Source organism: Xenopus laevis, chromosome 6S (genome assembly GCF_017654675.1).
Source record: "Xenopus laevis strain J_2021 chromosome 6S, Xenopus_laevis_v10.1, whole genome shotgun sequence".
Lineage (NCBI taxonomy): Eukaryota > Metazoa > Chordata > Amphibia > Anura > Pipidae > Xenopus > Xenopus laevis.
The window spans coordinates 48454432-48468866 of record NC_054382.1 but is presented as its reverse complement, the minus strand read 5'-3'; the positions used below and the strand labels follow the sequence as shown (position 1 = coordinate 48468866).

At 36.5% G+C, this 14435-nt stretch overlaps 1 protein-coding gene across 1 annotated transcript in view; it reads left to right on the top strand.

Annotated features, from left to right (window-relative positions):
* LOC108719696 (contactin-associated protein-like 2) overlaps window positions 1-14160 on the top strand; it is a 1103988-nt gene extending 1089828 nt beyond the window's left edge. The window contains exons 23-24 of the mRNA XM_041567571.1: window positions 9933-10007; window positions 12534-14160. Of these exons, the coding sequence (XP_041423505.1) occupies window positions 9933-10007; window positions 12534-12733 (275 nt within the window). The 3' untranslated portion in view covers window positions 12734-14160. The remainder of the gene's footprint in view (window positions 1-9932; window positions 10008-12533) is intronic.
* Window positions 14161-14435: the final 275 nt, after the last annotated feature.

Here is a 14435-nt window from a genome sequence, read left to right as displayed (position 1 = left end):
TTTCATATAGTCAGCTTATAGTGAGTATCCAGTCCTAATTAAGCAATATACAGTATACCTATCAGAATTGCAAATACATTTAGAGATATTTGGGAATATTACTCTTCGCCCTAAAGAGAACCATAGAAAAAGCCATAATTGATGTGCAATGGTTCAGAGCTGTTGGCCCACATAGATTTTCCTGGAGTCATACAGATTTATATATAAAGAAGGGTGGAGCCAGAGGCGTGGTTGGAGCAAAACTGGTCATGATCAGTGAGGACATAAGTGGGCATGGATGCAGCGTTCTAGGGTCGTAGCCAAAAACTTCCTAGAAATAACTTCTGAGAGTATGAGATCTCTGAATAGTTTGACACGCTTACCCCACCCAATATTGAACAGCTGAAATTGCACAAATGATGCATTCATGCTCATTTAACTTTAGGCAAAGAATAATATTTAAGTTGCTGGTTTTAGAAAACTATTTTTTTTTGTGCATGGTGCATTGGCAAATGAGAAAGTGAAGGGGAGCCACAGTATGCATGAACAGCCAGAACAGGAAGGCAGCCATACTTTGAGTGGCTCCTCATATGATGTCCATCAGTTTGGCTCATGGCCCAAGTGGAGTCAGAGGACATAGCAAATGTATGGCCACCTTAAGGAGTAATTAAATAGAGGAGCTTATTTCAGAATGTGAGTAACCTACTACAAACCCTTTTGGCAGCAAAAAAATTAAACACATTACAGTTCCCATGCATTTTATAGTGGCTATTAAGTCAAAGGGAAGCTTTAAAAATTGTAGTGCCTGACAGATGCAATTGTGTTCGTTTTTATGGCTTCATACCAGCCCCCCCCCCCCCCCCCCGGTGTAAATGAGCCACACAGTAATTTAACAAGATGTATATGCATTTACATTTTCTTGTAAGCTATTTGCCTTTTCTGTACTGGAAGTTCCCTTTGATTCTTCTCCACAGACTGGGTCAGTACTTTGGTATCTAACACAGTGATCCCCAACCAGTAGCTCGTGAGCAACTTGTTGCTCTCCAACCCCTTGGATGTTGCTCCCAGTGGCCTCAAAGCAGGAGCTTATTTTTGAATTCCAGGCTTGGAGGCAACTTTTGGTTGTATAAAAACCAGGTGCACTACCAAACAGAGCCTCAATGTAGGTTAACAATCCACATAGAGGCTGCCAAATGGCCAACCACCACACTTATTTGGCACCCCAAGAACATTTGTCATGCTTGTGTTGCTCCCCAACTCCTTTTTCTGCTGAATGTTGCTCATGTGTTCAAAAGGTTGGGGACCCCTGATCTAACACAATCCACCTGTTCATACATACATTTAGGATGTATAACTATATCACGGCACAGGTATCAATGATTTTTATATTTCATGTGTATTCACTTAAGATGCATTAAATCCAAACAATTTTAATTTGGCCAAATAATGAATCCTTAGCAAAAGCAATTTTTAAAACGCATTTTAAAAAGTGATGTCACAGCAACATACTTAATATTCATAAAGGGTAAACCAATCAGGACCATATTCTACTCTAAGCCATGTACAGTACTTTCCTTGAAAGAGATGAATGGGGGACTGCTTTAAAATCGTTGCTTTTAGAAAGGAGCCTTAACCCTGTTGATTAAAAACATCTCCTTGAACTCTATGTTTCTGAATTTTATGTTAACAAAATCGTGTTAATAACCAGGCTTGTGGAATCGGTACATAAATCCTTCAACTCTGACTCCTCTGTTTTTAAAGGAACAGTAACACCAAAAACTGAAAGTGTATCAAAGTATTTAAAATATAATGTACTGTTACCCTGCACTGGTAAAAGCTGTGTGTCTGCTTCAGAAATACGACTATAGTTTATATAAATAAGTTGCTGTGTAGCCACGGGGGCAACCATTCAAGCTGCTTGAAAAAAAATGGGCACAGGTTACATAACAGGATAAAACACCATTGTATTGGACAGGGCTGTTATGTGCTATGTAATCTGTGCCTTTTATTTTTTTAACAACTTGAATGGCTGCTCCCATGGCTACACAGCAACTTATTTATTTAAACTATAGTAGTGTTTCTGAAGCAAACGCACAGCTTTTACCAATGCAGACCAACAATACATTACATTTTCATTACTTTTATACACTTTCGTTTATTGTTGTTACTGTTCCTAATGTATTCTCCAAGTTGACTGAAAGAAGTTACGTACACAACGTACAATGCATTTTTATCACAGCCAAAGGACAAAACTATAAACCACATCCTTTGGTTATTCTAAATCTAAGTTAAACTACATAAAGCAAAAACAATTGGAAAACTTAAAACCACTTATATATTAATTGAACCTGGCATATAGCTGTAGAATAGCTGTTAAATACAGCCCAAAATTAACTAAAGTATTGTTCTTAGAAACAGAATTTCTTCTGCCATATCCTCCTTCATAAAATCTGATTTGATTATATTCAGTGCTTGTATTTAAAGTTATTAGGAGTCGGAACATTTTTGGTGACTCAGACTCCAGATAACCAAAATTGTTCCTGACTCCACAGCTCTATTAATAACATCAAAAAACTTTCACCAATTTTAAGTTGTCTTCAATTGTTCTGACATCTGCGTCTATGTATGAAAAGGGGTTGGAGGCGGCTGGGTAAATGTGAAGTGCTTGAAGGAATTCACAAGATTATACTCTGAGTAAGTGATTGCGGGGGTCACAAAACGCATCACTAATAATTAATATCTGCACAATGCCATTGCTGACAGCTTTTAAAGATATGAAATAATGTGGGGCAATTCCCATCTTCCCCACCTTTGGCATCTGCCTGATTTTATATACTGGCCCATTCGTAAAATTAAAACTCTTGGAGACCTGTTACAACATGGGTCATTTCCAACATTTCAGCAGCTGCAAGATTCTGTGGCTCCTATGAGTTTGAATGTGTTCCGATTTCTGCAGTTGCAGCATGCTTGTAGAGCCCAGTTTGGTCCGGGTCCAATTACTTATCATACTTTTCGGTTTGAAGATATTCTTAGAGTGGAGAGTACGAGACAGCTAGTTACTCACTTATACAGAGCTTTGCAAGACCTAGGACCTTCTCCATTTGACTCTGCCCGTCGTAAATGGCAATCAATACTACCAGTGATTGATGATGATATTTGGGATGAAGCCACCGCTTCTAGCTATGGTTTCCTTATTTCTACTAGGGATAGGTTAATTAATTTTAAAGTTCTCCACCTCTATTACTTTTCACCCCTCAGATTGCATAATATATTCCCCGACAAATCTCCAGCATGTCCCAGATGCCAAGACCCATCCGCAGATTTCTTACATATTTTGTGGTCCTGCCCCAAGATTGCTCGATTTTGGCGTGCGGTGGTTAAACGTATGAGTGATGACTTGGAGCTGCCTCAGGTCCTCTCTCCTGAAGCCTGTCTTTTGGGGGTAGTGGGAGATATGGTTCCACAGAATCACGTTAAACTTTTGTACCGTACTTTGCTGTTTTATGCTAAAAAGGCCATTATACTTCATTGGCTTCAGCCTGCACCTCCCTCAGTCCAATATTGGATTGCCTTGGTTAACCGCACCTTACCACTTATTAAAGGAAAACTATACCCCCCAAACAATGTAGGTCTCTATAAAAAGATATTGCATAAAAGAGCTCATATGTAAAACCCTGCTTCATGTAAATAAACCATTTTCATAATAATATACTTTTTTAGTAGTATGTGCCATTGGGTAATCATAAATAGAAAATTGCCATTTTAAAAAATAAGGGCCGCCCCCTGGGATCGTAGGATTCACTGTACTCACAAACATACCAACAAACCATATATGTAAGGTCACATGAGCCAATTAACAGACAGAGTTGTGTCTTTTGCTTCCTCACTTCTTCCTGTTACAGTTAGAGTTGAAGTATTTCTGGTCAGGTGATCTCTGAGGCAGCACACAGACCATCACAAAATGGTGGCTCAAGGCAAGAGATGTAAAAGGGCAATATTTACTTTAATATATATTCCAGTTTGGTGAGATTCTTTAATATGCCACTTAATATGATATGAACTATCTGTTGCTTAAGTGTTCATTTTGGGGGTATAGTTTTCCTTTAAACTCACTTATGAAGCGCCTGGCTCCTCAACTAAATTTGAGAAGATTTGGGAGAGATGGCTTGAGGTATATCCTAACCCTAATGGTCAGTGATTGCTTTGTCTTTAAACCTGTCCTTGATGACCGTACTGTCTTATTGTAATGCCTACTGTCTTCTATTGTGTGGATTGTACATGTTTGATCACATGTGTCTGTTTGATGTGTATTGATATGTCATTTTGCCTTTTGCTGAATAAAAGAAACTTTAAAAAAAAAAAGATATGAAATAATGTAAGATAATGTTTTATTATTAATTTGAGAAATGTGGAGTCTAAAGAAACGGAAGTTGATTGAAAGCTGCTGTCAAGTGGGAATGACCAGGAACCCATAGTGGTATTTGGGAGATGGTGGTGAGCTCCATAATCGCTCATTTTTTTGGATTGTGAATAGAAATGAATATAAATGGACTATTTAATGGCTTTAATTTTGGCTACTGTAGGGGTAACTAGCAAAGGAAATGACCATTGGTTATTCATAGATATAATCTGTCAGTTTTAATAGCACAGATTGACACCTCACTGAGTATGAATAGCAGTGGTAGCAATAGCAGTAATAGTGGATGAAGAGGGATCTGGCAGTCTTAATGGAGAAGGAAAGCTACGTAGGCATTTTATTTCCAATAGATTAGCTGCAATAGTGCAAGCTAGAATGCTATATTTATTCTGTAGAATGTTTTATCATACCTGAGTAAAAAGCTCTAGAAGTTCTCTGTTTGTTTAGGATAGCAGCTGCAGTATTAGCTTGGTGTAAGCACTTCCCACCTGAGTCTCTCCCTGCTCACTTATAGCTCTGGGCTCAGATTGCAGCAGAGAAGGTGGTGGAAAAGCACTTGCTGGGCAAGAAAGTATCAACAAAATATAAGGTTTAAAGGAACAGTTCAGTGTAAAAATAAAATTTACCTTGTTTTTATTTTAATATTGAACAATTCCTTTAAGGTGAATATGGAATCTGAGGCCTAAGATGATCTGCCATGCATAGCATGCCACTTAATATAAGTTAGGTCTCCAATGAAGTATGTTTATACGAAACGCGTCAGACCATAAGACTGGTCTCCAACGAAGACTGGTCCCCGATGAAGTATGTTTATGGATCTAGTTCTTCTCTTTTAACGATGTATAAATAAAAGTGATTTTATTGAAAAACGAATGCGACTGATTTGTGGCCTTGGAAGTGCGCTCCCATACTTTTGGATTCGATATCACTAGTTTTAACAATCCCTTTAGCCATAATGAGCACTGTATAACCCATATACTGTATGCCAGTAAGATTGTGTCAGGAAATGGATTCAGAACATTCAGAAGCATTTACCCCAGGCATCCCTGTAAGATAACTAAAGAAAATGAATGCTAAGTACCAGAGTACCGCCACTACACTGAACAACCAAGCAAAACAGCGAGGACCGATTCTGTGAAGAGGTTGATGTCTAGTTACCTAGCAATGGAGCCATCACATATTTAGTCATATTGAATCAAAGAGCATGCATATTTTCTAATAGAAGCAAAATATTTGAAGGTTAAAATTATGTTGTTTTATATATATATATATATATATATATATATATATATATATATATATATATATATATATATATATATATATATATATATATATATATATATAATATATAATATAATATATATATATATATATATATATCTTTTTAAATGCAAATATTTGGCTCGTTGCTATGGGTAACCATGTTGTACTGTGCCATTTAATGCTGATTACCCTGTATATCATGTTCCGGTGTGCAATCATATTATCCAGTATGCTTGAGACCTGGGGTTTTCTGTTTTTTTTTTTTACTTTTTGTAAATTGGAAAAGCATGCCATAAGGCTTTTTAAAACCTCACTGAAACCAATTCTAAACACAGCCAGTTCACCTCAAACCCCATCCAATTTATGCTAAGCCCAGTTTATGAGGTCAGCAATTCAGGACTGTCCTACCTAAATTGTGATCTTTTTGGGATGTTATTAACACCAAGTACAAGGTTCTGTCTTGCAAATTAAGAATTATTTACACTGGGAAATGATAGTGCTGTCTTGATAACATATTACAAAATAATAGATTACATAACTGTCTCTGCTTTGTTTCCTCTATAGAAAGACTCTTAGAGGTCATTTAGTAGCTTTAAAAGAGGTGCTCAATTAAGAGAAGAGCATCAAATCAATTACATGGTGCACTAAATGCCGATGCCTTATGCTAGCACAATAGAATATAGTCCCTTTAATGCAGCTCCAAGATAATCAGTTAATATTCCCTTAAAGCATCAGACAATACAAATTAGCAAGGTTGTATTTAACAGATAGACAGATTATTCTAAACATTTGCTTTCATACCATTATTCATAAGAGTTCCCACGCTAAAGCTCATACTGATTCCAATCTTACTCAGCCAATATTGAGGTCAAAGGTCTAAAAAGGAACTCTGCTTATGGTATATAGATTTCATTGTACATCGATGGTTCTGTTGTGTTTTTATGTAATTTATTTCCAGTTTCCTTTGGCACATATCCATGAGAATAAGGACCACTTGTATTTAAAAAGTTATTGTTTATGTAGAAAGGCTTCTCCCTAAGTGAGCAGAGCATATATGCTGCTGTTCTGTATTGTTGCTGAATCTGTAGTTATCAGCTTAATTGGCTTGCTTGCTAATAGTAAATGGGACAAATAAACCTTTTGCAACCACAGATTTATAAACTGGGATATTTAAGTTTCTGTTCCATGTTTCCAACATTCTTAATCCAGTGGAACAGAACAAGGACAGGGGTCTCAATCCTGCGTAGAGAATGAAGGGCACCGTTTTTTGAGGGTCGGTAATGAAATCATGGTCCTAAACTAGAAGAGTACGGGTCAGTAGCTTGTGGGGTTCACACCACTTAACTTTTACATTAATGCAGTTGACTCTGGTTCTTTTTTTCTAAAAAAAATATACAGCAGTTTTATCATTAATATCACAGTATTATAGTGCAATTAGGTATTTTCAGTATACCAAAAACGCAATTCCAAAGTGATGTTACATAGTTACATAGTTATATTGGGTTGAAAAAAGACAAAGTCCATCAAGGTCAACCCCTCCAAATGAAAATCCAGCATCCATACCATACACATCCATAGATCATAAGAGTTTAGTTATCTTTTAAGTGGAGCTGAAGAACATACAGATAAAGCCACTTGGATTTGTGCGTTAAATGTGTCATGACTCAGGGTTAATTGAAGAAACTGTGTTATCTAAAGTCATCGTAACTCATTTAATGCATTTAACCTTTTCATTAGCATACCAAAGCACCATTGTTCACAATGGTGAATGCTTTAATTAGATGGGATGTTGTGACGCAGTTTTCTGTGTTAAATGAGATATTTGTGTTTAGTTATTCTGTGTCAAACAGAAAAACCAAAGTGACTGCATCTGTAGGTGATATATTGCACAAGTACACCTGCCAATAGCAAATCACCAATGTGTTATGGACAGTCAACTACATGTTAGGGGATGAGAAAAAAGTCTTGAGGATTGCTACTGCCAAAAGCAATAGTGCAAATTGGCCTCTATGTTAGTAAGTGAGCTCTGCTGTCTTTTTTCAACAGTAAAATTTAATTGTACTGTATGTACAAATACACTATATATATATATATATATATATATATATATATATATATACATATATATATATATATATATATATATATATATATATATATATATATATATATATATATATATATATATATATATATAGTTATATACAAGAAAAACAAAATACTATTTTTATACTTCTAACACGGATGCATTGTTAGCATAGCAATAATATCACATTGATGTATAGAAGCAGATTGTCGTCAGAGGCATTTGTGAATGTTACCAGTACTTTAAAGGCCACTTAATAAGTTGGAAAATTCTTACATTGTCACTGTGTATATTTTGCCGCATTTAGCTTGGTAATAAGTACAGTGTAAGGCTTTCCGATTTCTAAGGAGAAGAGGAAGTGCAGAGTATCAAAATGTAATGAGTATTGTAGCTTCACTTATAAGAAGTAATAAATCCTGGTCAAGGTCAAGCAGTCCTGTAAATGATTCCTGAACCACAGGGAGTTCAGGCTCGCTATTTGCAGCATTCACATGTCAGCATTTAACAGGGTATATGTTATAGAAAACACAAGGGGATGCAAATGTTAGACATCTCTTTAGCTGTAAAACCTACTTAATTCTTGTTCTACTCTGAAACAACTAAAGCAGATTTTTATTTTGTATCTGAAAATAGAGACATATATATTTGAAGCATCTAGGACATACATACATATAGACATACATACAACAGAACTGTTCAACAATCTCTGGTCAGGTGTTAACCTTAAGAGATTGTGCTACAGGGTTATTAAAAAGATGCTATCACTTTATCATAACATATCCCATGTTCATGTTAAATAGTGGATAATCTGATATATGATTATATAGGTATATGGGTACTATAACAGTGTGTACAGGATATCATTTTAGCAAACCCTCCTGGATGGTGTTTCTTTTTAGACGAAAGGTCATACAGTGGCTGAGCTATCCCAATAGTAAAACTGTTAAATGCAGTGTGATTTGGCCATACACTTAAAGTGATACTGACACTAAAAAATGAATTTTACCATATGAATGTACATTAAATGTTACCTATAGGTCATGTTGATCATTTTTTGCTGAGAGGTTTGTTTTTGTATATAATTGTTAGTTGAAGTTCCTAAGCCTGACTCTCTGACACTCTGACTTTGCCAACCTGACTGTCCCATCTCAGCCTGTTAGTTACAGTTTCTAATGCTAACGGACTCTTGCTGCACAAATATGGCAGCCCCCTCATACAGGAACATGGGGGGTCAGACAGGTAATGTATAAGCATCCTGCAAATACTTTATGGCAAAGTTAGAAGTAGCTTGCAAAGCCAATATAATAATAGATGTAAAAAAAAGTTTAATTTCAGGTGTCAGTATCTCTTTAAATGGTCACTTATCAATTTGTTATGCTAGATGGCCTGGATCTGGGTGAAAGCAATAATAATCAATAGCTCATCTCAGTTCCTCACCTGCCAGTGCCCCAACTAAGCACAGAGAAGTGTCTGTCTATTCTGTGAATAGAATCACAGGAAAGCTTGTCAATCCCCCCACCCCATTTAAGATATATCAGCCAAAAGTTCTTGACTGGCCTCAATGGAACACTTCTGGAATAATTTGCGAGCCCCAAAATGAATGCCCAACTGCACTAATGCTCTTGTGGTTGAATGGAAACAAATACTACAAACAATGTTTCAAAATCTAGTGTAAAGCCTTCCCAGAGGGGTAGAACAGAGGCTGTTATAGCAGCAAAGAGTGGAGCAGCTTTAATACCCTTGGTTTGGGAATGAATTAAATAGTAAACAGACACACTTTTGGTGATAAAGATACATTCTCAAGAAAGGTCACTTTCTAAATGTTCAACAAAATGTTATTCATTCGTGTTTTTAGGCGGTGTCTGGTCTGAGTTTTATTTTTTCCAATTGTTCACAGGATAACTGTAAGGGGGTTATTTATCAAAGTCCGATTTTTTCTCAACATTTTCTGCTACAAACTCCAATCAAATCCGCTCCCCATAATATTCTCCTTTTGGGCAATTTCAATATTTTTAAGCCCTAATATGTGTTTGGACATCTGTGTATGAATATGTGCATCATAAAAGAATTAATGCATATGGATAACAAATGGAGTCGAACATCTATCTAAACAAAAGCTTGGCTGCTAATACTCCATGAGGTCTATAGTTATTTAACAATTAATCCCATGATCTTTCTTTGTAGACTCTCCAGAGTTTCCAAACAATGAAGGTCAAGCCATAAAAGATGGAGTGAACAGAAATTCTGCAATTATTGGAGGTAAGATAAATATTTAATTTCCTACAGAGACTACTATAGGGATTGAGGTAGGCACATAATGGCTTATATTTACGTTAGGTTATGTTCCACAGACAGGATAGACAGATATTGTATGATTTACCCAAATATGTGGATGTATAAAGAATGTTTATGCATAAAAATACAATTTTAACCCCTGCAGGTTTTGGGATTGGCTAACGTCATGTGCTGATGGGAGGTTCTAGCAGATTGAAACTCTCTCAAAGGACTAATTTTTCAGTGCCATTCACAAGAGGTTCCAAAGGCTCATCTTTCAAATTAACCCCATAACTCCCAAAACCACATGTCTTTCACAAGCTGATGACACAAAAAACCACTCAATGTATTTTTTTTATGTTCAACCTGAGAGATAAAAATGAATGTATACAAAATAAATGGATAAAACAGGCAATAACAACATGGCAAGGCATTTTCTGGCAAAAAAAGTTATGAGTGTGTACATACCTTGTATACAATAATATCGCTAATTATTAAGTTGTCTTTATTGTATGGGTAGCTCTCTGCCCTAATATCACATATATAGTATAATATAATATACAGAGTGAGTGCCTGGATATGAGTTAATGTATCTTTCTGCCCTAAGGCTTAGGGGCAAGGACACCCAGGGCTTACCTTCCCCTTTTCTCCGCCTAATGAATATTAATGAAAATGCCTGCTTTCAGGGGGATTGCCACTCAGCTCGGCTCTGTGTAGCTGCATACAAGCGCAAAACTGTACTTTTAAATGTGCACTGATTTCAATGTATTAGCTTTTCTCCATCTCATAACCATTCATTAGGCGGATAAAAGTAGAGGGGATGCGTGTGTGTGCCCTTGCTCTAATGGCACACAGGTCTGCACTTTGTATGTATTTGTACTGCTAGGCATGGGATTGGCCTGTATGGTAAGGGAAAGACTATAGTTTGAACCCTGGTGTGCCACCTTTATCTGAGCCAGCCTCCTCACTTTGGGGGGGGGGGAAGAGTATGGAATTGGCAGGGGTGAACACTTTCTGCTGCTATAATATATGCAAGGAGACAGTAAACACAAGTGAAAAGCAATTTTGCTAGTTGGGCATACAGTCTTTGCCCTGAGGGAAAAATAACATATTTTTTTATAGAACACCGTAGTCAACATCAACTGAATTTAAATCAGCATTGCACTTAGCTTTTACCAATTTACCCTGTCGACCACACAATTAATATTTGTGTTTTTACCCTACTTTTTCTGACTTACAGACTAAAAGTGTCAAAATGTAATCCCTTATCTGGGATGGTATCATTTCCCAAATAGTTGCTGTTTTCCAATTGCTTATGCCGCGAGCCTGAGCGGAGAGTTAGCAGTATGACAAGCTTTGCCTGCCAACACTTGCAAGTAAAGACACCTTTAATTCTCTTCCCACCATTACAACCCTAGGCTGATTTCCTTGGGAAATATTGTGTATTTGGAGCCTTAATCTTGCTTTTCATTCTGGGGCCATGGCTAGGCAACATTTATTTCTTTTCTGTGTACACTACATTTGTCTCATCTCAAATTGCCAACAGAACTCCCTCGTCCCTACCATTGTAAGCATGAGCTGACTGCTTTGAAGCTGCCTGCTGCACCTAGATACTAATAATGATAAGCTAGCTGTTCTGCCATCACTTTAAGGAAGTCAAGACGAGAACCAAGAAAAATGGGTACAAATATGCGTGACACAGCTTCATCTAAATTTAGGTCTTGTTGAAGGGATGGGGTCATAGTTGACTTTCTGTTTAATATACTTCTACTCTTAGGGGTGCTCTGATATTCCCAATACAGTCCAATTGAATTTATGACCACAACAGGTGCTGACAGAATTCCTGAACTTAGTGGGAAGCCTTTATATCTCCTTTAAGATTAACTATGAAGTGAGGGCTTTCAGATGAGGTCTTTTAATGTTTTAAGTCTTTATACAATGACAAGATAGCAAAGAGCAGCCCTGATATATAAATAGGCTTAGAACAGTACAGAACATGTCGATACTCTGGAAAACTAAAAACAAAAAAAAAGTCAAAGGATAGAAAAGCATTGAATTGAACATGCTGACTTAAAGGGTTTTTTCAGCCAACCCTTTTTTAGTTCAGTTGGTTTCAGACAATTCACCAGAAATAAAGACTTTTTCCAACTGCTTTCTATTTGTGACAGTTTTTTTAATATTGAAGTATAGTTTCATTTTTCTTTTGTCTTTCTAAAGCAGTTCTGGGACTGTTCAAAATTGAAACGTTTAGTTGACACATTTATTATCTTTGACTCTGCTGAGCAGAATCCTTGAGTGTCATTACCGGCAGCTGTTACAACTGATACAATAGTTGCTAATATTCCACAAACTTCCAACATTCATTAAAGTGATCTGTTTAATGTGTTTAAATTTATCTCAATTCCATTTCTTCCACATTTGTACAGAGAATAATAATGCGTATTTAGTAACTTTGATAAATTATTCTCATTTTTCTAATTTCAGTAACTTTATATATTTTCCATTTTTAAGGCATTATAGCTGTGGTCATCTTCACTATACTCTGCACTCTGGCATTTTTAATACGCTACATGTTCCGTCACAAGGGGACCTACCACACCAATGAAGCCAAAGGAGCTGAATCTGCCGACACTGCTGATGCTGCCATCATAAACAATGATCCCAACTTTACTGAAACTATTGATGAAAGCAACAAAGAATGGCTGATCTGAGAGTGAGCAAGAGCAAAGCAAAGGGGTTTGGGGGAATAACGAAGGAACTGTCTCGCCAGAGCTCAGCTTCAGACTTTTACTCACAGTACCTGCACCTTTGGAATTCCTGCAGATCGACTGAATAAGTTTTGACAGTACCACAATGCTTAAACCTTAAAAGAGGCGTTCAAAAGTACTTTTTTCTTTACTTCTACAGTTGGGTTTTGCTCCTTCTGTAGAGCCCTGCCTAAAAATATCAGCTTTTAGAATTTCAAAATTGGTTCACAGTACTTTCTGTATTTTATTTTTTGTGTTAAAAGGCATTCTAAAAAGGGGCGATTTTATACAGTTTTTTAAAGCCCTAAAGAATGAAACCCTTTGAATATACAATTTATTTATGTATAGGTGTGTGTATAAATACATACATACATACACACACACACACACACACACACACATATATATATATATATATATATATATATATATATATATATATGTGTGTGTGTGTGTGTGATTTCTACTATTAAAAAGCCAGTGAATAAATATCAAAATCAATATTATTTTAGCTGCTAAGGAAATCTTTTCTGATACCTTGTAAACCTTCACTAGCACAGTTCAGTGACAATATCCCAGCCCTGTATATATGCACACACATATACATAAATTTATATTTCTATATAAATAATCTATTAAATCATTATTTTAATTTACTACAAACATATACAGATTTAATTGCCTCTGCATGAAATGGCACAAAAGAATGTACGGTATGAGAAAGTGAAAAGGTTTGTCATGCCAAAATAAAATAACGCCAACTTACAAAACACTATCACTTAATAGTGTAGGCCACAGAGCAATGGCTAAAAAGGAAAGCATGTAGAATATACATAAATATTGTATATTTTCATAGATTTTTATTTAATTTTATTGAAATGTTTTCTTATTACACTTTTATTTTTCCAGCAATTTAGCAAAAGTATGCCTTATGTACTTGCATCTTGCTATCTACTATGGTTTGTGGCCCTGAACAAAATATACATGAACTAGGTGTGCACTGAAAAACTTACAATTACAAATGGCATAAGTAAAAATTCAGCTGCCATTTTGAATGTATTTTTTGGGGATCAACCCAGTTAATAAACAGACTTTGTGGTTAAGCTTAGATTGTAGGTACAATGCTTCAGTGTCTACCTGCCTACCTCTTCAGCGGGGTACAGTGTCTAAATAGGTGTCTAAATAGTCTAAGGATTTATTGTTTATGCAGGAATATTTTACCTACTAGAAACAGTTGGCCCTACCCAGTTTTTTTTCAGTGCAATCTAACAAAGCAGGTCAGACATCCCACAAATAAACAATACCTGTTTGCATTTGTATTGTTAAAGGAGAAAAAAAAGTTCATAAAAAAAACCCTATCCCCCTACCCTACATAGACCCCCTCCCCCCAGCCGTGCTGCCCGACCAACCCGGGCAAATGCCCCTAACTCTTTACTTACCCCTCCATGCAGATTCTGTACAGCTGAGTTCACGGGCGCCATCTTCTTCTCTTCAGAATGAGACCAGTGAAGCAGTTGGAGAAATCTTCTGTTTCACGACAACTCCGCATGTGCCGAAACTCGCAAAAATTGCAGAAGCGCCAGTCTCTTTCCAAAGATTACTGAAGTGACTGGAGATGGCGCATGTGAACTCTGCTGGACAGAATCACCACGGGGCATTTAGGGGC